This window comes from Cygnus atratus, chromosome Z (assembly GCF_013377495.2).
Source record: "Cygnus atratus isolate AKBS03 ecotype Queensland, Australia chromosome Z, CAtr_DNAZoo_HiC_assembly, whole genome shotgun sequence".
Lineage (NCBI taxonomy): Eukaryota > Metazoa > Chordata > Aves > Anseriformes > Anatidae > Cygnus > Cygnus atratus.
This window is the reverse complement of record NC_066396.1, coordinates 49,725,132-49,751,022: the sequence shown is the minus strand read 5'-3', so window position 1 is coordinate 49,751,022 and position 25,891 is coordinate 49,725,132. Positions and strand designations below refer to the sequence as shown.

The 25,891-nt window shown below is 36.9% G+C and overlaps 1 protein-coding gene across 1 annotated transcript in view; it reads left to right on the top strand.

Annotated features, from left to right (window-relative positions):
- Window positions 1-25,891, top strand: part of ADAMTS19 (ADAM metallopeptidase with thrombospondin type 1 motif 19) — a 164,945-nt gene that overhangs the window by 41,988 nt on the left and 97,066 nt on the right. The window contains exons 6-7 of the mRNA XM_035569920.1: window positions 523-680; window positions 11,914-11,957. Of these exons, the coding sequence (XP_035425813.1) occupies window positions 523-680; window positions 11,914-11,957 (202 nt within the window). The remainder of the gene's footprint in view (window positions 1-522; window positions 681-11,913; window positions 11,958-25,891) is intronic.

The following is a 25,891-nucleotide window of genomic DNA, read 5'->3' as shown; positions in this document are numbered from 1 at the left end:
ACACTTTTTGGGAACCTGTGGTTTTATATCATATTTCAGGAAAATATCAACTTGATCTTTCTTCATTTCTACAAAGTATTAAGGGAATCCGTTCATATTTCAGTTAGTTCATGAGGAAAAAGGAACCCCTTATCCATGTTTCAAATTAAAAAAAATAAATTCTAGTGAGTGTTTCTTTCTTCACTGTCCTCACAGCAAGTGTAGAAGTCTCATTTCATGTTCAAGTCTTCTTCATGTTCATCTTCACATCATTAATCTTTTCTTCTCTTTGGGTAGTGAAAAATCATCAATTAAAGGGGACAAGACATTAGGTGAACAGATCTGCATCTCAGTGCAGTGTCTTCATGTGCAACTTTAATGTGAAAGGATGGTTTTAAATTCAGAAGCAGAAACCATCTTTCTTCTGTGTGCACACTGTGCCATGAAAAGAAGAATATTTTTGCTATTTCACTCAAAGAATGTCCTTAATTGTATTTACAGAATCACAGTTTTAACAAAATATATTTTTATTATTATTTCCAGGCAGATATGTATATTGGGCATCATGGAGAAAAAATGCTGGAAAGTTTTTGTAAATGGCAACATGAAGAGTTTGGCAAGAAAAATGATATACACTTAGAGATGTCAACAAGCTGGGGAGAAGACATGTCTTCAGTTGATGCAGCTATACTTATCACAAGGTAAAATACAGAAGGATGAGCACTGAAAAATGGGGAGAGGCATAATAAGAATATTATGGATCAAGAATAGATCAAATGAGTTGACAGATGATCAATACAGTAAGACTTTGGTATTGAATGAGAAAGAATGCATCTTGAGGTTTCTTTCCAGAATTAAACAATTGACATTAATTGAAGGTCTTTTTAGAGGCCGAAATGTTAGAACAAGAAGGTACTAAAGGGGTGGTAAAGATCGTTTAGAAAGCGTTAGTTCCAGCTGGTAAATATCTGAACTTACAGATAGGTCATTCTCATGTTTCTTTGTTTATAGGAGAGATGCTTCGTTTCCACCTGCATTCATTTAAGAGAGACAGCACACACAGGCCTGCAGATACTTTCATTCAAAAGACAGACGCATATTTAGACCTTTTGGGGCTAGATCAGCATGGCATTAATCACATTACTGTATTATACTTCCCTGTAATGGATGTAGAACCAGTATGTCTCACTGTGTGCTCAAGGTACATAGTGTGCACAGTACATTCTTTGTAGCCACAGGGCTGTGAGCTCAGATCTGCAGTTCATTATAACTATACCAGGCAGTTCACACATTCAGAAGGAAATACGCCTTCAACTTACCTGTTTCCTCCAAAGCAGTGGATTTAGGTTCTAAATCCAGGGAGATGCATCTTGATGATCAGACACTCCACAGCCATTTTCCAAAGAGAAGGACATAATGATGTTCTAACTGGTCTAGAGTTGGGCTTAGTCCCATTTTTGCAGTGGAGGTTGGACTGGATGATCTTCAGACGGCCCTTCCAAATAAACATTAGAATACTATTGTGCTATAATCTGCTAGCTGGTTACGTGGTATCCTAAAATAGTATCCTATACTATTTATTCAGGGCAATCTCACTGGGAGTTATATGTATTTTGTAAAATTAGGCTACATTCTAAGTTCCCCAATATCTAAATTTCAATTTTCTGAACAAAAAAAGTGCTCCCCTAAATTTCCCTGCCTTGGAAAGCAAGTCACATGCTGGAAGCAGGGGATGCTGAAGACCAGCTGTTTTCTGTGATAACTGTTTTATTGCTACTTTTGCTGTTTGATGGCTTACCTTTCCTTAGCATGGGAGTTGTATCTCAACAGCAACGTATTATGAAATAAAGAATTTAACATGTCTTTCCTCTCATTTTTCCATCCTTACCTTAATCAGCCTTCGTGGGAAGAGATAGAAGAGTTCTGAATTGATGCAAATGAGGTGTTAGTTAAAGCAGTCAAGATGCAGTAGCCTGGTAGATGTCTTTAGCAACCAGTGTGTTTGACCACAGACGTTTTTTTAAATTTCAGGCAGCATTTCTAAATATTAAAAAAGCTTCTAACTTTTGGAAAGTCTACTCATACTTTAAGACACACTTATCTGATGTACTTTTAGTAATGATACTCTGATTTGCATTGCCTTAAACTTTTTCTCTGTCAGTTTTAATATGTTTTTTGAAGTGAATCTCTGATTAGTGTTAAGGAAATTGAAGCAAAGAGCAGGGAGGTGATTGGTTGGAGGTCAGTTAGTAAGTCAGTGCTGGAGCCAGGATTTAAAGATCTGTTCTGAAGTTTTTATTTTTTCAGTGGTATTATTCTCTGGACTATACTGCCTCCCATCTCAGAGCTACTTTAGCTGCTAATAAATCATACCAGTGCGGTTTGCTGACTGTGGGAATGTTTTGCTAATCCAGGCTCCCTCTGCACATCATCAGGTTTATGGTATAGCTAACCCCATGTGTGGCTACACTTGTGTGTTTTGTTAATTCACAGAGTCTTATTCTGTTTTACAAACACAGAACAGGCTCCTTTGTCATAACTTAAAAACAGCTTTGGACAGCAGATCTGCTTTATTGAGAGAAATAATTTTGTTTAGAAAGATGAACACCAACTGCTTGGTATATTTCAAGTAAAAAATGTAAAGTTTTAATTATCTAACACATTCTTTGGCAGACTGCCTAAAATTTACCCTCACCTCCCTTTTGTCTAGCATGACAATAGAACAGCAAGTGTTCTTGTAACCAAAAGAGTTAGAAATAAGGTACTCAGTATCACTATTCTGCAGAACTAATATTTAATACGGTCTATAAAGAGCATAATGTCTATATAATAGAGATTTTTATTCAACAGTCAAAGAACCATCATAACCCTTTCAAGAACAAGGTACTATTCAAGACTTATTTTTGCATTTCTTTTGCAAAACTGAAAGCCAAACCAGTTTTTCCCAACAACTTTTAGTTTCTCTGCTGCCCAGATAGGCTGCAATGATACCTGTGATTCCCTTTGAATTGCCTTATTCTGATGAAATAATATCAACTTTAAAATATGGTGTCATAAAATAGAAGGAAGACAGACAAATAACATTTGAATAGTGTATTTAGAAAGGATCAGGGAGGCTTGATATAAGGAGTATGTATGAATTAAGACAGAAATTATTTGAGGGACTCTTCTGGCAAAATAATCTCATTGACAGTTATAAATTAGCACTATTACTTTAGAGATACGCATACCAGAAAGTATTTTTCTCTGTGGAAAAAAAATCAGAAATTAGCATAGTTCAGTTGGAAGGGACTTAAATCATCAAGTCCAATTGCCTGAACACTTCAGGGTTAACTAAAAGTTATAGCATATTATTAAGGGCATTATCCTAATGAACACCAGCTTGCATGGGGCATCAACCACCTCTCCGGGAAGCCTGTTCCAGTGATTTACTATCCTCACAGAAAGTACATTTTTCTTACTGTCCATTTGGAACCTCCTGTGGCACAGCTTTGTGCCATTCCCACGAGTCCTGTCATCAGTTCCTAGGGACCAGAGGGCAGCACCTCCCTCTGCCCTTCCCCTCCTCGAGGAGTTGCTGAGAGCCATGAGGTTGCCTCTTGGCCTCCTCTTCTCCAGACTGGACAACCCAAGACAAACCTCTCCTCACAGGACCTGCCTTCCAGCCCTTTTACCAGCTTTGTTGCTCTCCCCTGGATGCTTTCAAGTATCTCGACATCCTTTCTACATTGTGGAGCCCAGACCTGCACCAGTGCTAAATAGAGCAATCGAATGATCTCTTCAGACTGGCTGGCTATGCTGTGGTTAATGCACCCCAAAATGCAGTTTTCTGCCAAATGCTTGGCTGGCAGGGCACACTGCTGGCTCATGCTGAGCCTGCTGTCACCAGCACCCCCAGGTCCCTTTCTGCTGAGCTGCTCTCCCTCCAGCCACTCCTCTTCCAGTCTGTGCCTGTGTCTGGCATTACTCACTCTGCCCCAGGTGCAGAACCTGGCAGAACCTTTGCCTTTGTGGAAGTCCATGCTGTTGATGTTTGCCCAATGCTCCCATCTACCTAGATCCCTCTGCAAGCCTCTTGTCCCTCCAGAGAGCCACATCAGTATTGTCAGCAAACTTGCAAGGAATGCCTTCAACTCCTGCATCCAGATCTCTGATAACAATGTTGAACAGAACTGGCCCTAGAACTGAGCCCTGGGAGATACTGCTAGTGACTGGTCACCAGCCAGATGTAGTCCCATTCACTACTACTCTTTGAGTGCTGCCATTCAGCCGGTTCATCACCCAGCATAGCACGTTCCTTTACATCTCACATTTCTTCTCAAACAATAGGTCTAGGAGTGGCACCTTTCATAGTTGCTTTCGTAAGTTAATGTGACAGAAAATTATCTTCACCATGCTTTAGGAATTTCTCAGACTTGTTTCTTGCAGCATTATGATATCCCTGCATGATATTGCAGTTTATGTCTGGGAAGTTTCTCCTTTCTCCTTCTCCCCCCACAGCTTTTGTTGCTGAACATGATGTCATATGTTACGGGATATCTCCTCGGTCAGTCTAGCTCATCTGCCCTGGCTGTGTCTGCTCCTCACCTCTTGCCCATGCCCAGCCTACTGGCCTTTGGTGAGGCAGGGCTGGAGATAATCTTAGACAGCCTTGATGCTGTTCCAGTGCTGCTCAGCAATAGCCAAAACATTGGTGAAACATCACCCGCATTCTACGTACAAGTGCAAAGCACAGCAGTATGTAGGCTGCTGTGGGGAAAGCCAACTCCATTCCAGCCAGACCCAGTACAAACATCATCCATTTATTCATATTTGTCTGCAGTATCTGTAGTCTCTGCACTCTGAATGATATATAATTGAAACAATGCTTGAGGCATTTTCACTGTAAGAAGTGATTCATTCTATAGAAGTTGCAAATGGCATAAACAGTACTTAGATTTACTAAGTACTGTTGCATTTTCAATTATTTGCAGACTACAGAAGTCTCCCTAAACCTAGAACAAGATTTTTTTAAGCATTGTTGATAGTTACAACACACAGAGGAAGTACAGTTCCTTCGAATATATGTGTAATACTGAAAACTTAAATGACAAGGTCACCCCAGAAGGTTGCAGGGTCTGGCAGTCAAAAACTGTTGAAATGTAAAGGGATAGAGATTTGTTATTAAATTTCACTACAGTGAAATACAACTCTGTAAAACTGAGTTCCTGCAAGTGCACAGTGAGAGAGAAAATAATTTTGTCTTCATAGTTCTTTTTTCCATCACTGTAATTTCATTACTGCAAGCTCTCCTGGTTTCTTTGCAAACTTTTACAGTGTCTAGTGTTTTCTTTTGACATCCACAACAGTTATCAAGGGAGTTCATTAGAACCAAAAATATCCTTACTATTATTTTTTTTTAATAGGATTGTGGGTGCAGGCAGAAATATGGAAACATGAAAAGAGCGCATCTTAGAATCAAAGCTTTTTTTTTTTTAAAAAAAAAAAAAAACACAACAAGGAAAACAAACAGAACAAAAAGCAAAGCAAAAAGCTCTCCTGTATTTATAACATTGATTTTAAAACTTGGAAATTTTGGTCTTGTGTATTCTTAAAATCTACCTAATTTTAAGTTATCACGTGCTGTTATTTTCTTTTTTTACAAGTTCAAGATTTTTGAGTCTGTAAAGTTGATGAATCCTGTAATATTACATGTGAGAAAAATCTGCATAAATTTATCTGTTTCTGTCAACACGTTCTTTAGGGCTGTAGTATTCATGCAACGTATGTTCCATTCAGTAATTTCTTTCATCCTTACGTACCCTTGTGTTACGTACCCTTGCATGAAGCTAAACTCAATTTTAAAACTATGATTATTTAGTGTAAGTCCCTAGGATTAAATTCAGCCAGTTATTTTTACGTTTGATTTTTGCAGTGAGCAAGAAAGCTAGGCAGTCTTGAAACAAAGATATAAAATAAAGGAACATTAGCTGTGTTATGAAATAGACCATTGCCTTAGTTACTTACTTTTAGAATGAACAATTGTGAACAATTTCTCGTCTGTGTCATTTCAGCTTTCAAACAGGGATCTCTTTCTACCATTTGTAGCTAAAGAGCTGTTTGAAAGCTCCTCCCTATATAAATACTTGTAGGCTGTGATCAAGTCACAACTCATCTTTCTCTTAGATTAACTAAGAGAGTTTTTTAAGCTTGTTTCCCAGACATGTAATGATTCTCTTAGCTCTTTCCAGACCTTTTCATATTTTTCAAATTGTAAGCACTGAAATTTGACACAGCACTCTCTTGAAGAAAACTCTTACTGCCTGTTTTCAAATGTTATCCTTCTCATGTTGTCCTTCTCCTTCTCATGTTGTCCTTTTGTTATCACCATACCTATTCAAGTTTTGGGATCCAGTTTTGGCTACATTACACAGAATCACAGAATCGTTGAGGTTGTAAGGGAGCTCCAGAGATCATCTAGTCCAACCCCCCTGCTCAAGCAGCATCACCTAGAGCATGTTACACAGGATCACATCCAGGCAGGTTTTGAATATCTCCAAAGAAGGAGACTTGACAAACTCTTTGGGCAGCCTGTTCCAGTGCTCTGTCACCCAAACTGTAAAGAAGTTCTTCCTCATATGGTGACGAAACCTCCTATGGTTCAATTTATATCCATTAAAAAGGTATATCCGTTAAAAAGTTATATCTGTTAAAAAGCTATTCAGATGACTGATTTATAAAAATTGATTTGTCTTCATTCCTATTTGTATTCTACCAGATCTCATTTCATTTTCAAACTTTACCAGCAGTGCTCTCTTATTTTGTTCCCAATCATTGTTTAACACTAATTTCCTCTGCTGCTTTCTATCCTTCCTTCTTCGTGTCTTCTGTTGTTTTTCCCATCTACACATCAAGGTTTATTTTAAAAAACAGAATATAACAAGATACTTTATATTTGGAAAGTGGATAATTAGTCTTTACCTTCTCTGAAGACCTTTTTAAATTCTGTAAGTAGTTAAGAATGCACTAACTAAATGTAATTTCTTGAAATAATGTGTTAGAGTAGATAACCATTCTTGCTTAGATTTTTTCTAGTATTAGCCAACTTCATCAAACTTGAAAATCAGTCATAAATCTCAAGAAAACTCTTTACTCTCACTTGAATAAGACCTGTTTTTCCTTCCATGTGCACACAAAGTAGCCATTTAGAATAATGGAGGTTGTGTGCTGGATACTTACTAGGAGTGGATTTCAGTGTGATTTAACCAATTTTTTGCTTTCACTGTTAGACTTAGGGACTTGTGCTCCAAAACCTTCTGTATGCATTAATGACAATGTTATTATCTTAGCCCTATTTTGCTAAGAGGAGAAAGGAAAAGAACAAACAAATAATCTCAATGGCTTTCCTGGGAGCTTTATTGTGCTATATTGCTCTTTTTTGTACCACCTCATCCATATCCAAGAGTCCATATCCTCTTTTGTGTTGTATAGTTTCAGTATGCCAATTGCATATATATAAAATATAAAGGTGTGTGTGTGTGTATATATATATATATATATATATATATATACACATGTATGCTAAATGTATACATACTGGAAGGTAGTTGATGGAATGTGATGGAATATGTAAATTACTTTTGAGGAATTAGAGAACAATTTCTGTAAGAGTCATTTGTAGGTATAGCTAGAGCCCTAAATCTTTGCTAAGGAACCTAGTCTTAAGTGTGTATAATACATTCATGTACTTGGAAATAAAAGGAGGTATTGCATTCTTTCAGTGTAAAAAAGGAACTAAGAAGCATTTATTGTACTTTCCTCTTGCCAAATCATAGCAGAACTGTTTCCCCCAAGTCCCATAATGAAACTCTGTATGCATAGCTTAACCATAGTCAGCCAAGATGGAAAAACAAAACAAAAACAGCTCAGTAAGTATCTGAGAACAAAGCTATTACATAAGCAAAAGCCTCTTGAATATTGGCAATAATCTTCTGTTAAATTTGAAGGTATGCTTTTTTTTTTATTAAAAAAAAAACTTGTTATTACATCAGTTAATATTTATGGTAGTTGTATGGCTATGCGTGGAATACCATGTATGTCTTAGATTGTCTTTATACATGTTCTCTTGCTTAACAGCAAGTACCATATTTCTAATCATTCTGTCATGTTGCTTAACAATACAGTAAGTCCCTTGCGTCACATAGCACAAAACAAAGAATTGTGTTACAACCCAGTGCATTAATGCAATTTGTTGCAGGTTTGAAAAACTAAAGAACTTCCTTCTGTATCTGATTATAGTTTCTTGTTCACCACTTTTGCCTGGATTTCCAAAGCTCATCTAAATGGATTCCCAGAGTTACTTTATCACTTTAGTCAGAAGATTTGTTTCTAGCAGTGTTGTTTTGCTTTACTACTTAGTAATTATCTGGCAATGGTGACTGGAGAATCAACAGCTATAACCCCATGTCTCTGGCTGTGTGGCCTTTAACAAGTGTCAGAAATCTGCCAGCCTCTTGAGATTGCTTTTCAGTCTAAATCACTATGTGGGAATAGTCTGTGGGAAACAAACAAACAAAAAGCTCTTTGAATAGTTGCATTTGTAAAAATGATAAGTATCACTAGTCTACTCTCTCATCTCAAGCACCAAATAATTCCTAGCAAACAATGCTAACAAACATTTAGTTACTAGAAAATAAACGCACATTTTTGAATGTGTCAGACATTTTTGAAAGAGAACTATCTTTCATTATTAGATCTTGTTCTATAAAAAAAGTAGAATTTGGGGTTGAGTCTAATCCATATTAATGTGATTACTTAACTGACTTCCAACTTACTTTTTTCTTTTAGAGCCTTTAACAGCTGCACTTATTAAAAGATGTAACATATCCACTTAACAATGTGTTACCTGACTATACTATAGGCAGTATATATGCATGAAATGGACGCTTGGAGCTTTCTAGGTATAAAAAAGCAAATATGATTATTCATGCAAAACTATTTAATAACTTAAGCATTATTGGAAACAGAAAATTTCTATGTTGATTACTTCCTTCCAGTATATCTCAGGTATCAGTTAATTTCCACTGATAGATATGGCCACTAATAATAAATACATAGATATAAGTCTGTAAGTGCATATGTGTGTTTATTATTAGTGGCCATATCTATCAGTTAATTTCCGCTGATAGATATGGCCACTAATAATAAATACATAGATATATGTCTGTAAGTGCATATGTGTGTTTATATATATCTTTATGTCTGTCTATATGTACATCTGTATCTTTGTAGCTTCATAGACAGAATATGAAATGAGGTATCTCTGGCCCATATGGCCTATGTAAAAATTGAGACCATTACTCTGTGGTACAGCATAAGGACAGAATGTTCTTTATTTGAGTACATGTCAATAAAGTTCAGGTAAGTAGGCAATATTTTTCTTAGATGTTATATGTGTTGTGTGTGTTTTTTTTTTCTCATGTATACCTCAAATTCCATTAAAAAGAAACTCTGCCTTTGCTTTTTTGATGATTTCATTATTTGTCTCTGAGAACAGGTAAAATAAGTGTGAAAATGATTTCCAGGCAGATGTTGTTTAAAGCAGGGGTAAAGTATTGTGGTGGTTTTATCTTGCTAGGCAGCTGAACTCCACTACAACCATTCTCTCACTCCAGCTCCTCAGAAAAGGAGGTGATGAAGAAAAGGAAAGAAACAACTCATGGCTTGAGATAAGGATAATTTAATTAAAGGAAAAATAATTATTAAGGGAGAATTATTAATAACTGAAAAAAATTATCTAAAGGGAAAAGTGAAAGGGGAAAAAGGGAAAGGGAAAAAAAAACACACACACACACACAAAAAATTAAAATAAAACCAAGCAAAGGCCATGTGGAAGTGCAGAGGAAAGAAATTACTCTCTACTTCCCACCAACAAGCAGTGCTTGAGTACATCCTTGAAGCTGGGCCTCAACACGTTGTGGTGGTTTTACTCAGGCAGGCAGACAAGTTCCACCACAGCCACTCTCTCAATCCGCCTCCTCAAACAGGAAGGGGGAGAAAATACGATCCAAAGGGCTCAAGGGTTGAGATAAGGATGGGGAGATTGCACAGTAATTATTGTGATGGCCAAAACAGACTCAGAGTAAGATTTATTGCCTATTATTAACAAGCTAGAGAAGTGAGAAACAAAGGAAAGAAATCAAAAACGCCTTCCCCCCATCCACTCTCTTCCCCCTCTTCCCCCCGAGCGGCACAGTGGAACGGAGGAATGGGGGTTGTGGTCAGTCTATAGCACTTTGTGTCCACTGCACCCTCACGGTCACTCTCATCCCCTGTGCCATGGGGTCCCTCCCACAGGATGCAGTCCTTGCCAAATTGATCCTGCAGATATGGGTCCGTACCACGGGGTCCATCCATCAGGAGCAAACTGCTCCAACCTGGATCTCCCATGGGCAGCAGCTCCTGCCAGGTCACCTGCTCCTGCATGGTCTCCTCTCCACAGGCTACAGCTCCAGCCCGGAATCTGCTCTGGTGGGTCCACAGGCTGCAGAGTCCATCATTGAAGGTCCACCTGCTCCACAGTGGTCTCCTCCACAGGCTGCAGCGTGGAACCCTGCTCCACCATGGTTCTCTATGGGCTGCAGGGGGACAGCCTGCTTCACCATGGTCCTCACCACAGGCTGCAGGGGACTTCTGCTCCAGCGCCTGGAGCACCTCTCCCCCTCCTTCTTCACTGACCTTGGCACCTGCAAGGCTGTTTCTTACTCCTCTCTCTCCCCCAGCTGCTGTGTGGCAGTAGGTTTTTTGTTTTCCCTTTCTTAAATATTCTCTCACAGAGGCGCAAACAACATCGCTTATTGGCTTGGCTCTGGTCAGCAGTGGGGCCCTTATTGAACATGGGGCAGCTTCTAGATTCTTCTCACAGAAGCCACCCCTATGGTCCCCTGCTACCAAAACCTTGCCACGTAAACCCACTACACACACATAGCTGTTGTTTAGAAGGACAGACATTTTAAGAACAAGAGCCCATGCCTTCCCTTTCCTTCCTTTTTCCACTGTTTATTGCTGAGTGTGACATCATATGGTATGGAATATCCCTGTGGTTGGTTTAGGTCAGCTGCCGTGGTGATGTTCCTTCCTCACCTATTGCCCACCCCCAGCCTGCTGGCTCTGGGAGGGTTAGAGGGAGTCCTGATGCAGTGCCAGTATTGCTCAGCAATAGACACAACACTGGTGTGATACCACTGCTGTTCTAGCTACAAGTGCAGAGCACAGCACTGTATGGGCTGCTGCAGGGAAAGTTAACTCCATCCCAGTCACACCCAGTACAAGTATTTACTCCACTTAATGCAATTAAGTGGTCTCATTTATAGAGCTGTGGCTAGACTGAAAGTTGTGTTGGTGATAGTCATTTCCCAGTGAGTTAATTTGAAATTGAGCACTGTTAGAATGGATGCCCCACCAGAAATACTTGTCCAACATGCACTTACACCATGTTTTCTTTTAGTCTTGTTAACCATTGACTTTGGAGCACAATTTTACTCTATTTTTTGATCTAAATGCTGGATTACAATGCTGCTTTTGGATATGGTGTTAAGTATCACAGATATTTTTATTTCAAATTAAAGATAACTTCTGCAAATTTCTGAAGACTAACTTTAGACTTGTTACATTTCAAAAGGTTGAAATGGTTAAGAAAAGGCAAAATTATGTACAATGCAATATAAATATATGGTACATTGTTTTGTCACCTGACTACTCTTAAATCTCTTCTGAGAATATCCGGAAGTTTTGGGTAATCGTGGCCTTTGCTTCCCCATTCTCTTTGTTGAGATAATGATGTTCTGTATTTATTCTTCGAGCCACATAAAGTATTTGTAAATAGGTCACACAGTCATTGTGAGTCTGACAGCTTGGCTTGCTTAACATTTTTCTTTTTTCCACCCCCAATTCTAGGAAGGATTTCTGTGTACATAAAGACGAACCATGTGATACTGTTGGTAAGTAAATAAACGTAAGAGGCTGTGTGTATAGACCACTTCATAAAGTGAGTGTTACATAAATAGATACGTGAAACTACAATGTGACAGCAGCATCTGCAATAGGTAGCTGTAACTAGCTAAAATACAGATGTCTAAAATACCAATAATACTTTATTAGATATATACAGGTATCCAGATATTTAGATATACAATACTTTGTTGTATATCCTTTTAACTAAATAGAGTGTTAAAGTATGATATTTCTATCTCATTTCTTTAATACACTCTTTATTTCTTTTTTTAAAAATTCTCATACAGTTTAATAGCAAATTGTTTTAGTATTCTTAATTAAGAATAGCAAGTTAAAGCAGGTATATTTTTTTTACTGCTGTGGATTTATCTTCGATAAGAATACGTCTTTTTTTTTTTTTACTGTAAGAATATAATATAATAGAGTAATACAGTGTTTATGAAGCATATAACTGTTCAGAAACTTACAGGATGTGTACTGTTGTGCAAGTCATCTGGTATCTACAATTAAAGTGAGTGCTAGTTACATTGAGGTTTTCTGTAAAAATTCATTCCCCTTCACACCCTTTTGGGGTTCTTCAGTATGAAGGTCTGTTGGAAAAGGCAATAGTTGCTCAGTTCAGACTTAGTTCTGGGTAAAAACACTAAATGAAAGATGTCATGGCATGTTTCTGATGCTAGAATTTCTTTTGGCTAATAGGAGCCTATAACAGTTCCATATATAAATACAGGTATTCAGAACCTAAATTGTTTTGGTAAGATTAGGATGTTACAGACAGCAGTAATGGACTCTTAACTATTTTCATGCTTGTGGTTCATCACAGGTAAGGGAGAAGCAGATTTTTATTTATTTATTTATTTTGGCCTGGTTTATATCAGTAACAAAAATTGTTAGAGGAATCACATGAACCATAGTTCTTGGTATTTTTTTTTCTATTATTGTATCATCCCAAGTCTATGCAAGGGTATCTGTGAGGTGGCTATCAATTAAAAAAAAAAATCTAAATGAAGAATGGAATGTTAGTGATCAAAAATGCATAGTGTTCTTCCACATATTGATGCCTTTTTTTTTTTTTTTGTCTTAGGTGAATTTTTTATGTGTGTTTGTTGCACATAGGTCACTTCTTTTTGTCTTGGAAGTGGAAAAAAGTTTTTATCTGTCTGAAAGAAATGATCTGACAAAAAAAGTCTTCAGCATCTTGTGCTTATATAAGTTGCAGATCAAATCTGGAGTAGTTGTATTGTATGTAAGTCAGATTAAATGAATGCATTCAAAGGATTTTTGTTGAAAAATATTTCCTCTTTAGTTGAACCTTGAAGGGAATAGAATGACCATTTGTTCCCAAAACTGTAGAACAGATTAACATGAACAGACTGAAGTATCAGTGGTTCACATTTCTGTGATGAAGAAGCTTGGCAGACCTTACAAGTGAGGCTGTACATCAGTATACAGAAAGTTAAGAGTTCATAGTCTTAATATAGTGATAAGCAAAATGGATTGGAGACCTTGGCTATATTATGTAGCACTTAATGGATGGCTGTTCTGGACTTCCCTACTGTGGATGGTGCTTGGAGTTTTCTGGCATTGAAGTATGTGTAGTTCTTCATGTGTAACTACATATGTGTAGTTCTTCCTGTGTAACTTAAGTAGCGCAGCAACAGCTAAGGTCCTTCATTTATTGAAACAGTTATTGCATAAATAACCATAAGTTTTCCATTAGTGAAAATACTGTTTTGAAATGCCACCTTTCCATAAATTAAATGTTATCATTTCTTCCATGGACATTTACAGTACTGTAGGTTCATGCTTATTTTTAAAACGATGTCTTTTTGAAACTCACATCAGCCATGACGTGATCTAAGGAAAAGTGTTCAAAACCTAGGGAGAACATCGTGTGTTTCTCTTGAAGACAAGATTTAAGTTGTTTTACTCTCTCTCTACATATACATATATATATATATATACACACACACATATATATATGTATATATATGTACATATATATATTTATATATATATATGCATATATATATATTTTTTTTTACATCAATATTTTTAGTATTGCTGCTTTATATGTATAGAATCATGGAATCTCCTGAGTTGGAAGGGACCCATAAGGATCATCGAGTCCAACTCCTGGCACCACACAGGTCTACCCAAAAATTCAGACCATGTGACTAAGTGCACAGTCCAGATGCTTCTTAAACTCCAACAGGCTTGGTGCAGTGACCACTTCACTGGGGAGCTTGTTCCAGTGTGCGACAACCCTCTCAGTGAAGAACCTCTTCCTGATGTCTAGCCTATACCTCCCCTGCCTCAGCTTCACACCATTCCCGCGGGTCCTATCACTGGTGTCTAAAGAGAATAGATCGACGCCTGCCCCTCCATTCCCCCTCGTGAGGAAGCTGTAGACTGCGATGAGGTCTCCCCTCAGCCTCCTCTTTTCCAGGCTGAACAGGCCAAGTGACCTCAGCCATTCCTCATACGTCTTCCCCTCTAGGCCCTTCATTATCTTTGTAGTCCTCTTCTGGACACTCTCCAACAGTTTTACGTCCTTTTTGTACTGTGGTGCCCAGAACTGCACACAGTACTCGAGGTGAGGCCACACCAGCGCATAGTGGAGTGGAACAATCACTTCCCTTGACCGACTAGCAATGCCGTGCTTGATGCACCCCAGGATACGGTTGGCCCTCCTGGCTGCCAGGGCACACTGCTAGCTCATATTCAGCTGGCTATCAACCACAACCCCCAGATCCCTCTCTGTGGGGCTGCTCTCCAGCATCTTGTCGCCCAGTCTGTACGTGTAGCCAGGGTTGCCCCGTCCCATGTAACCATGTAAAACCATTAAGAGTACATGTAGACTGTGGTTTCAGTTTGACATATTTTGCTTTTGCTTTCACTAACTTCTGAAAACTCAGATGTTGAGTTTTAGTCTTAGATTAGATCATCAGTAAAAGTTAATTGAAAGGTAAGCAAGAGCTGTTTGATCTTACTGTAGATCTTCATATAACATCTTTATAGGCAAAAGGAGATATCAAATTCCAGGGATGTTTAACATGCTGTAAATTACAGAATTTGCCGAAGGAAGTAGACAAAAAATGCTAATATAGTATCAACCATACAATTCCTAGCTTTCCAGAGCTTGCCAGAGAAAGAAAGGAAGAGAGAGAAAGAAAATAAACAAAAGCATACACCAAAATACAAACTCCTATCTACCATAAAAAGAATAGTAGGGCAATTCTGTTGGAATGTTAGCATAACTGAACGTACATGAGGCACTCAAGGTATTCCTTGTAGCACATTACCCAGTCCAGAAGTGAAATTCAGGAGAAAGGAACATTACAGGACAGATGTCATTATTGGAAAGGGTTGTTGTAGTTATTCCCAGTGATGGGTACTAAACAAAAAAATACTGGATTTATTGTTTATTCAGTAAATTCCAAGACACATTTTTCAGTGTGGATATGAGTATCCACGTAAGCCAGACAGAGTGAGTGCCAATATTCTATTATATAGACAAATTTATGTTTTTAGGTGGCAAATACATTTGTCTAGTGCTTTCTGTCTCGCTGTACTCAAAGTTCAGAGCTTCAGAACTCTTCAGTTAATACTTTTTCGTTGCTTATTAGAATAACAGTGACTTAATGTCTTATAGTTAACATTAATCAAGAACTCTGTTGACCAGAAAAAAAAATCAAAAATGTGTCAAAAACTTGAAACATATAATATTATTCTTTATTTGGAAACAAAATCCATGGTGCCAATCTTCCAAATATTCCTGCAGAAAGCCATTTCAGGTGGAAAAATATCAAGATTTTTTTTCCCCATAACGTTAGAAAATGTGTTTTGGAATGTTTGTAAGATTTTACATTCTTAATCAGTAAGCAAAGTTGTGGCTAGCTTGGGGGTCAAACACAAAATATGTTAACACTGATAGTTTTGAAAAATAGACAGAAATATAAAACAGAAATATGAGAACTAGGTCAGAATTTTATTCAATTTCCCAAAATATATTGAAGTTTCAAAATTAGAATATTTTTTATTTTATACTTTTTCAGAGTTTTATTAAGTATTGTGCTATTGCTAGAAGTGTTAGGAAAACTGTCCTGTGGCCAGGGGAGTTTTGGGGCTAGCTTACGCTGTAAATCCAGAATAACTCCAATTCCTTCCTTCCTTGACTAACCTCTTATTTCTATAAAACAATAAGCTAGATTCTCATGTAGTACATTATCAGTCAACACAGGACCACTGATTTCAGACGAGCTATTCCAATTTCATCATTGTCAATTGTCCCAGCTTCTGTGAAATTCCTTCTGGGTGGAGAATCACAAGGCAGTTGCTTTGGCATCAAAATGGACTAGACCAAAATGTTTTTGAGCTTCCCATCGTTCTTTGGCTGCAGCACTCTTTTTTTTTTTTTTTTTGGTTGGTTGGTTGTTTTTTTGTTCCCTGCTGTTCTGTTCGTGTGTGCACTCCCTGTCTCCAATGCTTCCACAGAAAGGAGATCCTGTTATTCCACCACTGATTCTCACAGCTCTTCATAACTTAAAGAGAGGTTTCAGATCCTGCTTTACTGTTCAGTCTTTAGGGACTACGACTAAAATAAACATGGGGTTTTTATTTATTTATTAATTTCTTGGGGCGGGGACGACAGGGGGGTAGTGCAAGGGGATGATGGGATGGATATGAAGATATTTGTATACAAATTAAATTTACAATAGCTAATGGGAAAAATAATTTAGACCTAAAAGTGGCAAAGATTCTCTGTCTCCAAAAGACAGCTTGTTTAGGGGATCATGGCATCACTGTCCTCCAAACAGGCTGTTAGTCAGAGGGAGCTATCTTTTAAATTTGACTTGGAGTCTTCTAATTTCCTTACTCTTTCAAATTTTTAAATTTCTTTTACTGCAGATAGGTAAAATTCTGAGTTTAGATGTCTCAATTATTTTTATGTTTTTCAGAAATTCATTAAGTTGTCAGCTTTCAAGAAATTAAGAATCGGCAAGAATCAGCACGAAGTGTAAACTGGGGGCTAGTACATGCTGTATTGTTCTTGTGCATGCATCTTCTGGTATTATCACATTTAACTAATTGAAATGAGCAATGATTCAGAAGGCGGTTTGTTAGTGGATCATTGCAAAAATCTCAGTACCAGCAGATGGAAATCAACATATCTTTTCTCACTCCCTTCAAGGATTAGGCCAACAAACAAATACAAGAGGACTATTTGTTGAAGCAAGTACATGCACATTTGAATTTCTCTTCTTTTATCTACCTTTCTACTCCAGCAGTTAAGATTTTGAGTCTCTTAGACATTGTTTGCACTATATTTGTTGTTAGCTGTTAGCTAATGTCTTGTGTAGAAACAGTGAGCTAGATATAACAGTGAAATGTTGCAGGCAAGGACAGATTGTAAAATGATGCTTGTCTTCTGTTGTCATCAACTTGGAGTTTTGTTAAGTGGTAAGAACTGCAAAAATGATTGTTTCTAAAGGAGTCTGTCTTCTTCCTGGGCTTGCCCAGGAGGCTGCTCACTGCCTGCTTCCTTTTCCAGTCCTTCCTTGTGCCAGCAAAATGAGTCAGCACACATTAGCACAAACACACAATTTTGTTCCATCGAAATTGTGTTAGTGTACTTAACTAGCTGCAAAGTTTTGTTTGGCGCTTCCATGCAGCTCTGCATTTGCATCAAAGCTGTAGGTTTAGATTGGTGGATAGGGTCTAGTGGGGTGCATAAGAGCTTGCTCATGCCTTGGAAGTGTTCAGGGATGGGTGACACTGTTCTCCTAACAGTGTCATCATGAAGTGGTTTTCAAAAGGCTAGGAATGAGTGTAATTGCTATAGCTGGCAATACTGACAGGCTGAATGACCTGCACAAGGTAATGAGTTACCTGGTGAGAGAATCAGAATGGGAACCCAGAATGGCCTTCATGTTCATTGCATTGTCTGTATTTCTAGTGCCTATGATGCAGCTTTTAAGAAAGTACCAAACGTTGATGCACAACCACATCACCCCAAGTTGTAATGCTCAAAGTAAATTTATCCTCAGAGAATGTGGAGAACTTGAAAATAATTTGTAGACAAAAATTCTTCTATTCTATTATTCGCTTTACTATTTACTATATTCTTCTATTCTATTATTTACTATTTATTCTTCTATTTACTATAAATTCTTCTATTCCACTACTTGCTTTATTATTTACCATTACTAAAGCCATTGCTTTAGTTGTATTATCATATAGTGAATATTAATTGATGTTTTGACTGTTTTTTTTTTCCTGAGTCTTTGTTGAAGATATACCATTCCAGCTATCAGACACTAAGCACCTGAATCCTTTTATTTTTCCCAGGCAGTATGCTATCTGATTTTTCAGGTAATGGCTTCGTTTATCCCTTGTCAAAAGTCCACAGGTGTACTGCACATGTGCTGTGTAAAATGTTGTGACCATAGTTAAAGTTTTGAAAGATTTATGATAGCTAGTAAAATTTCCTAGTAACACTGATTGCAACAAAATGGAAAACAACAACAGCAACAATAACAAAAAATAGTAATTCCAGATTTAGTTAGCCTAAGCCTTTTACTACACTCAGTTAAAAAAAAAAAAAGACTCAGTGAAGGGAAGGTCAGTAATTTTCTCAGCATGTTTAAGCTGAGTTCCATTTTACTTAATATGTCAGAAATATGAATCATTTTAGAGACAGCTTTTGCCTTGAGTAGAGTGACATCAGTTGATTGGTCCAATATTATATTCTTAATGCAACAGGGTGAGGCTTCTTTTTTTTTAAAAAAAAAATACGTCTCCAGTTGACACACCTATATAGTTTTGAACAAACAAGCTTCCTTTGAAATTGATACAATTTGCTTATAATCTTAGTCCTTTTTGAAATTCCCAAGTAATAGGATGTCTCAGGAATAGTAAATGGAACTTTTCTGATGCTTTACAAAAGATAGAGTTTACAGCATTTCTTTGATCTCAGAGGAGAGTAAGTGCAATGTTCTGATAGATTGTGGTTGTCTGAGGAGAAGGTAGTTAAGTACTGTTTAGAGAATTTTTTTTTTATTTTTTTTATTTTATGATATCATAAAAGAGCAGGGTTTGCTAAAAAAAAAAAAAGTTTTATTTTAAAAACCTGATTGCATACCATTTGATCCTGTATTTTCATATGTCATTTTCAGTTAAAACATCAGCTATAAGAATATTATTTCCCCAAAATGTATTTCAATCTTAAAATTTTACTAGAAAGGGTTTTCTAATAAAATCCTGATATTGCAATCTCTAAACAGAACTCCCTTAAAACTCTTTTCAGATTGTTTGAGGGGGATGGTACAACTACACTATATTATAAATTTCTAACTTTGGTAACATCTAGTGTTGCAGAGATAAAAACAATAGCAGAAAATGTAGGCGCCATCGGGTCTCCATTCTGTCATAAAGGTTCTAAATAGAATGGATACAAATAATGACTGGTAAGGAATCAGACAAACATCTACACAATAAAGACCACAAAACAAAATGAAGTGAAAGAATATGTCTTCCATCCAACTTAGCAAAATGCCAAAGATAGATTTATTTACTTTCCTTTTGTAATGTGAAAGCTGTAGATCTGTAATACAAAGTATTTGGGCTTTTTCTCCAGTATTTGTCCCCAGGGACAAACACTTAGTCCAGCCCTACTCATTAAGAGATACAACAGAAATAGGGAATTAGGTGGGCTATCATTGTCCAATGGAGGCTAATGCTGAATAGATTGAAGTTGACTGCTTAGGGCCCATTACCACCAAACAAGCAGCCAGAGAAGCATTGCAGAATATGGGCAGCAGCACTGTGAAAGTATATTTTAAGAGTCTGTTTTCCCGTGCTTCCTCATTCTTATCCATCTGTCGTCTCGTGTTTTAGCCAAAAAATTAGTTTGTGTAACCTTGCATAGCTACCTTTAATCTAATTAGCTGGGGAAGTGGTAGCAGTTGGCTGAGAATCAAGAGTTTTCTCATGCTAAGCCATACATATGCCACCGTGGCTGGGTTACTGTGGGTACTCGATGTTGCTAATTTAAAGCTAATTCAAGTCTCTGCATTCTGCAGAACAGGAACCCTTACCACTTGAGCTGTTTAGGCAGAGACAATCTTTTTGTCTCTCTGAAACCCTGTGTAGTTGGGTCTATGACTTGCATTTGGGATTAGTAGACTCTAGTCCTCTGGAGGAAGAGAAAAGGAAAGGAGGGAAGAGATGTTACCACCTTGTTTTCAGTGACTGCATTTGGTTTAACTGGGATAAAGAAACAACAGAATGTCTGTTCCCCCTCTCCTATATTCTCTCCACAGTCAGAACTGGATCCTGCAGCCTGTGTCTGGTTTTCTAGAAGATGCTAACAATATAATCATGTAATCATCATCAAAAAAAAAAAAAAAAAAAAAAAAACAAGAAATCATCATAATCAAGAAAGGTATTTAAGGCAGTTGCAGATCTACACAATAGGTTGTTCAGTTGCTTACACTTGCAGGAGGCAAAGGAAATTTCTGGTTCATCAATGTCAAAGAGTAATCTATAAGCCTTGAGGCCTGTTGTTTACAGTATGTTGTAACTTTGATGTGCATTTTTGGGTTTCTCCGCAAGACTGATAAAGGTTAAAGTAACAGAGTAGCCAGGAGCAGAGTAGAATCTCCAAAGGACAAAGTGTATGTCCTATGTATAGGTCCTGCCCAAAAAATAGTAGTGGGATGGCAGGAGGGTCCTGTCTATCTTGCACAGAGAATGAAGAAATGAAATCAGCTGGAGGTTCAAAAGATAAGCTTGTAAGATGTGTGTATCCTTATGTTATTGCAAAAACAGGAGTTCTTTAAACTTTGAGTTTTTGCCCTGTATGTTGGTTGGTTTACCCTAAAATACAAAAGCCATCTTGAGCAGACGATCCTCTAAACTTATCCTATGTAAATGAAACATAATTTTTGTCGGTAGGATTGTTGGCATTCAAAGAACTCAGTGCACCGTCTAATCTACAAGAAACTTCCTATGGCAATTTCATCTGTGTAAGGCCATTGATACAACCTTTTACAATACATACTATTTTACATTCATACAACATTCTTCTTTACAGCAAGATCATAAGTTCACTGACCTGTATATAAAGCAACACTTCATATAGTGAGAGCAGGAGAACCAAGTACTTTTGCAGAGAAGCTAGTTATAGAAAAGACCTCACCTAATCTCACTTTGTGATCTTTTGTTTCTATCACTCAGATGTGTGCCCAGTAGCTGCCTGAGTAACTACAGTGTTTACTTGTGGCTTTTGAACAATGATTTTTCCTATGATACTTCTACAATGTTTTATTTAGTATAATTTGAACTATGTAGAAATACAGAAGTACAAAAGTTTCCTAGGAAGATATTTCTATATGGTAATACAGTATGTCTGGTTTACAAATGTCTTTAATATGCAAGAGTTTTTTTAAATGATCAGAGAAACTTTGAATTCTGCGGTCTTCAGAATAAAACTCTGGTTCGGTGAGAGTTACATATCTTAAAGTACAACAAAGCAGAAGCTAATTAGATGGTAGTTCCAAATAAATGTGGGAGGAAAAAAAGTACAATTCCTCCTGGCCTTTCCCCAGATTTGTCTGCCTAATGTGTCATAAAACATCAAATGAATTATTGCATTCTCAGCACAGTTTTTTGGGAGAGCAGAGGAAAGTAGGAAAATACATTTGCTATGTAATCAAATACATACTTTCGCTATTGCAAACAACAATTTTATTTCTCTTCTAATTATAATGAAAGTCTTAAAATTGATTACATTTCTTGCTTCCATCAAAGTTCAAAGATGCAATCCTGCCTTACCATGCATTTTGTTTTACTGAGTTGGACTAAATGGCATCACTCCTGTGAGACGAGACCTAGGTTTTCACACCAAGACAACTGAATCTGTTTTCAAACTGTGTTGTAACTCAGACACAAAATAACTCAGTTACAACGCATTAGACTGTTTTATTTTCCAGTGTTTTATTCTAAGTGTTTAAAGCTTAATTAATCTGAACAGTAGTAGGGTAACACAGAATAAATCTCTCTGAATGGACTCTTGATGGCAATTTCATAATCACAAAGCTTACTTTTAATTACTAACCACTGAGAATTCTTAAAAAACAAGTCTTTTCTTCCTTAAACAATTGATCAAGGACTAATCGCTTCAGGCAATTCCTTCTTCCTTATTGTACTTTATTTTAATTTGAAGTAGTTAGCCAATGCATTTAGAGAGTCAAAAGTGAAGAAAAAAAAATCTTTTCTGTTTTGTTTCATAGAATGATAGAATGATTTGGGCTGAAAGGGACCTTAAAGACCATCTAGTTCCACCCTCTCTGTCATGGGGGGATTGGAAGATCAGCTTTTTGTTTTTCAGATTATGCTACAGAAATCACTTAGGGCTTTCTTACTAATTATGTCTTGGTGATCTGTGACTAAGAAGTAGTAGGGTTTTGAATGTTTTGATAGACTAGAAGTTTTATTTTTATATTCATCTCCAGCTTCGAAAGTCTTCAGTTAAATCTGTTTGTAAATTTTAGATAGGAATAACAATTTTTGAAAATGAAACACTCTTAACATGTTACTCATTTGATATTCAGGATAATTTTGTGTATTTGTTGATAGTGTTGGTATTCGTAGTTGTCTTTAATAGTTAAAAATTAAAAATGAGTGCAGGATAGTTGAGATAGTATTAAAGATGTAATCATAGCTCAGTTAATAAATAAATCAACATTTTCAGATAGTGTAGCTAGTGTAAAATAACACTGAGGTTAGTGATTTTTTAACATTTTAATATTAATTATTACATCTATTCAGAGCCATGTATAATTCTTGTTGCACATTCCAGTTCAGATGCATTCAGTTGTGCTCTTTCTTATGTAGGACACATGCTGTGATTGTTCTTAACATATGTTGAAATCCCAGCAGTGTCAAGTACATGCTTAGCTGCTGAATTTGTCTTGACCTCAGTAAGTGGTCCTGTAATATGCCACAATACCACCCATAGTTTTGGGGAATTTATTGTGTAACTGTATCCCTTCTGTAAAAATGTAATTTTCTGCAGATTATACTGCTTCATCTCTAGTTACATTTTTGTACTGATTTTATATTATTTTCTGTATTTAGTCTCAACTTACATGAGGTATTTAAAATTCTGTCTTAAAGGGACTTTAAAATCTAGAGGGATTTACTACAAATAAAGAATTTTAACACTGTATTTAGTAACATTTAGAACATGTGTGCTTTGAGCTACAGCTTTCATTTATTACAGGCAAAACTCCTATGTCCATCAGAAAAAGGCATTCCCAAATAAGTACAAAAGAATCAGTGTTATTATTCAGTGTGTATTTATTTTGTGTTGGGGAAAAAAAAAAACAAAACAAAACAAAAGGAAATCACAAGCTAATTATCACAGTAATTTGTCTTATAGTGTATATGTTTTAACTTCATGTAGGAACCCTTTTAATATTCCAGATTGAAAAGTTATGAAATACCTATGAAACATCAGGGCAATAGGCCATGGTATGTAAGATATAGAATCACAGAATCGTTAAGATTGGAAAAGACCTCCGAGATCATCTGATACGACCATTACCCATCCACCAGTATTACCCAATGAAACATGTCCCTAAGTACCACATCCAAGCTTTCCTTAAACATTCCCAGGGATGGTGACTCCACCACATCCCTGGGCAATCTGTTCCGATGCCTTACCACTCTTTCTGAGAAATTTCTCCTAATTTCCAACTTGAACCTTCATGGGCTCAATTTGAGGCCATGTCCTCTAGTCTTATTGCTAGTTATCTGTGAGAAGAGGCCATGCTCACATTAAGGCAAAAGGAGGGCAGTAAGACACAGCTAGGGGATAAATGTGGGCATGACTTTTCTAACCTCAAGTCTGAAAAACTGAAGCAGACCAAGGAGCTGTAATCTTTTAAAAATATCTTTCATGGACTCCTGGACTTTACAACTTCAGCAGTTTTTTTTAATAGCTTGTTTTTATGTGGATAACATTTAGATGAAATACTGTGTAAATTCATAATAAATTTGTATGTGTTAGCAACTGTAACTAATCATGCATCAATAATTAATTACTCTCTGTATACAGTATAATACTGATGCATGCTTTATATTACTTTGTATAAAAAATTGTGTTTCATTTCATGTACCATGCATACAATATAATAAAATATATGGCTGTAAAATAAACCCGTTTTCTAACTGGCTAGCCATTTCTCTAATGAGTCCTGTGCTGAGCTCTTGATAGATATACTGGTGTCTAGTATTTTTATCCCTTTAAAAAGTGTTTGCAAAGTAATATTTAAACAGAGTAGCCCTCCTACTATAGTATTGACTGAAAAAAAGCATCAGTATAATGCATTCATTAGGTGGTTTATCTAACAGCATATTTTTCTTTGGAGTTTGAAGAATAGGTTGGATAGATAATAATACATGGGATCTTTAATTGAGGTGGAAAGGAAAGAGAGATTTTTGGTATTTGAGAGGTATTTGTAGAGAGAACTGTGGATGATCCATACAACCACATCAAACAGTGAAAAGTCTGCCTTGCAAATAGAACACCAAAACTCACTCTTCATATAAATGCCTTGAATTGTGCAGATTTTCTATTGTAATCTACCCCATAGCTCCCTTTTATGACACATAAATGGCAACAAGTTCATTTGTTTTTCAGTTTTCAGTCTGTACTGAAGGTTTTATGTTCACAGGATGATGGTACCCCAACGTGAATGGAACATGAGTTTCTCATCAAGTAAGTCATCATTTACTCAGCTTGCTCAGTGAGGGACTGGTCAGGATCTATTGCTGCAAATATGAGATACGGCAACCTCCTTAGTTCTCATTTATCGTTCATCTTGCAGATTTTGCACAGGTAGTTTGGGTAGTGGATTTTCTGGAAGAGGAAAGACCTGATACCCAGCCTTTTCAGATTGCTTTCATAAAGTTCAAGTGTTTTGAAGACCATCCCAACAAACTCAACAAATTTTTGACTTTGAAACAGTTTGCAAGAACACTGAGAGATGGTCTTGAAGAAACTCATCAGGGCAAGTGCAAGTTGGTCTACTGATCAGTTGGCACTGACTCGCAGGGCAGCAAAACCACCTTCATGTGCTAATATAGAATAATATCTGCTTAGATGGCACTGATTAAGATGGAATACAGGATGGGTATCTGGAGATGAAATAATGGTAGTATTTTTAAATCAAGTAATTTTATCTGAAAAGAAGTTTAATGGAAGATTCTTCTTGAGATACCTCTGCCTTTGTTCTCATATATCAGACAGGCATTAGTTAAGATGATTCACCTTTCTAATAAGGTGTGCTACTGTTATCTGCTATAACTGGTCTCAAGATCAGTCATTCCTCTCTCTTACAATGAAACAAAATTAAATTTCTTCCCATGAAAAAATTAAAGGTCACAAACATAAAAAATCGACTGTAGAGTAATAGATTATCTAAAAATCAATTGAAGACACACAGAATAAACAAACAAACGAACAAAAAAAAACCAACCAACAAATCACTAGTTATAGAATCATAGAATGGTTTGGATTGCAAGCAACCTTAAAGATCATCTAGTTCCAACACCCCTGCCACGGGCTGGGACACCTTCCACTAGACCAGGTTGCTCAAGCCCCATCCAACCTGGCCTTGAACACTTCAAGGGAGGGGGCATCCACAGCTTCTCTTATTACTATTCTTATCATTACTATTATTATTTTTCCCTTCCTTTTCTGTCCTATTAAACTGTCATTATCTCAACCCATGAATTTTACCTTTTTTTCCACCTGATTCAATCCCCTTACCTGCTCCTTATCTCACACAAAAGAGAATGCAGGTTACACCAGGATTTAAAAAAAAAAAAAAAAAGTAAAAAATTCTAAACG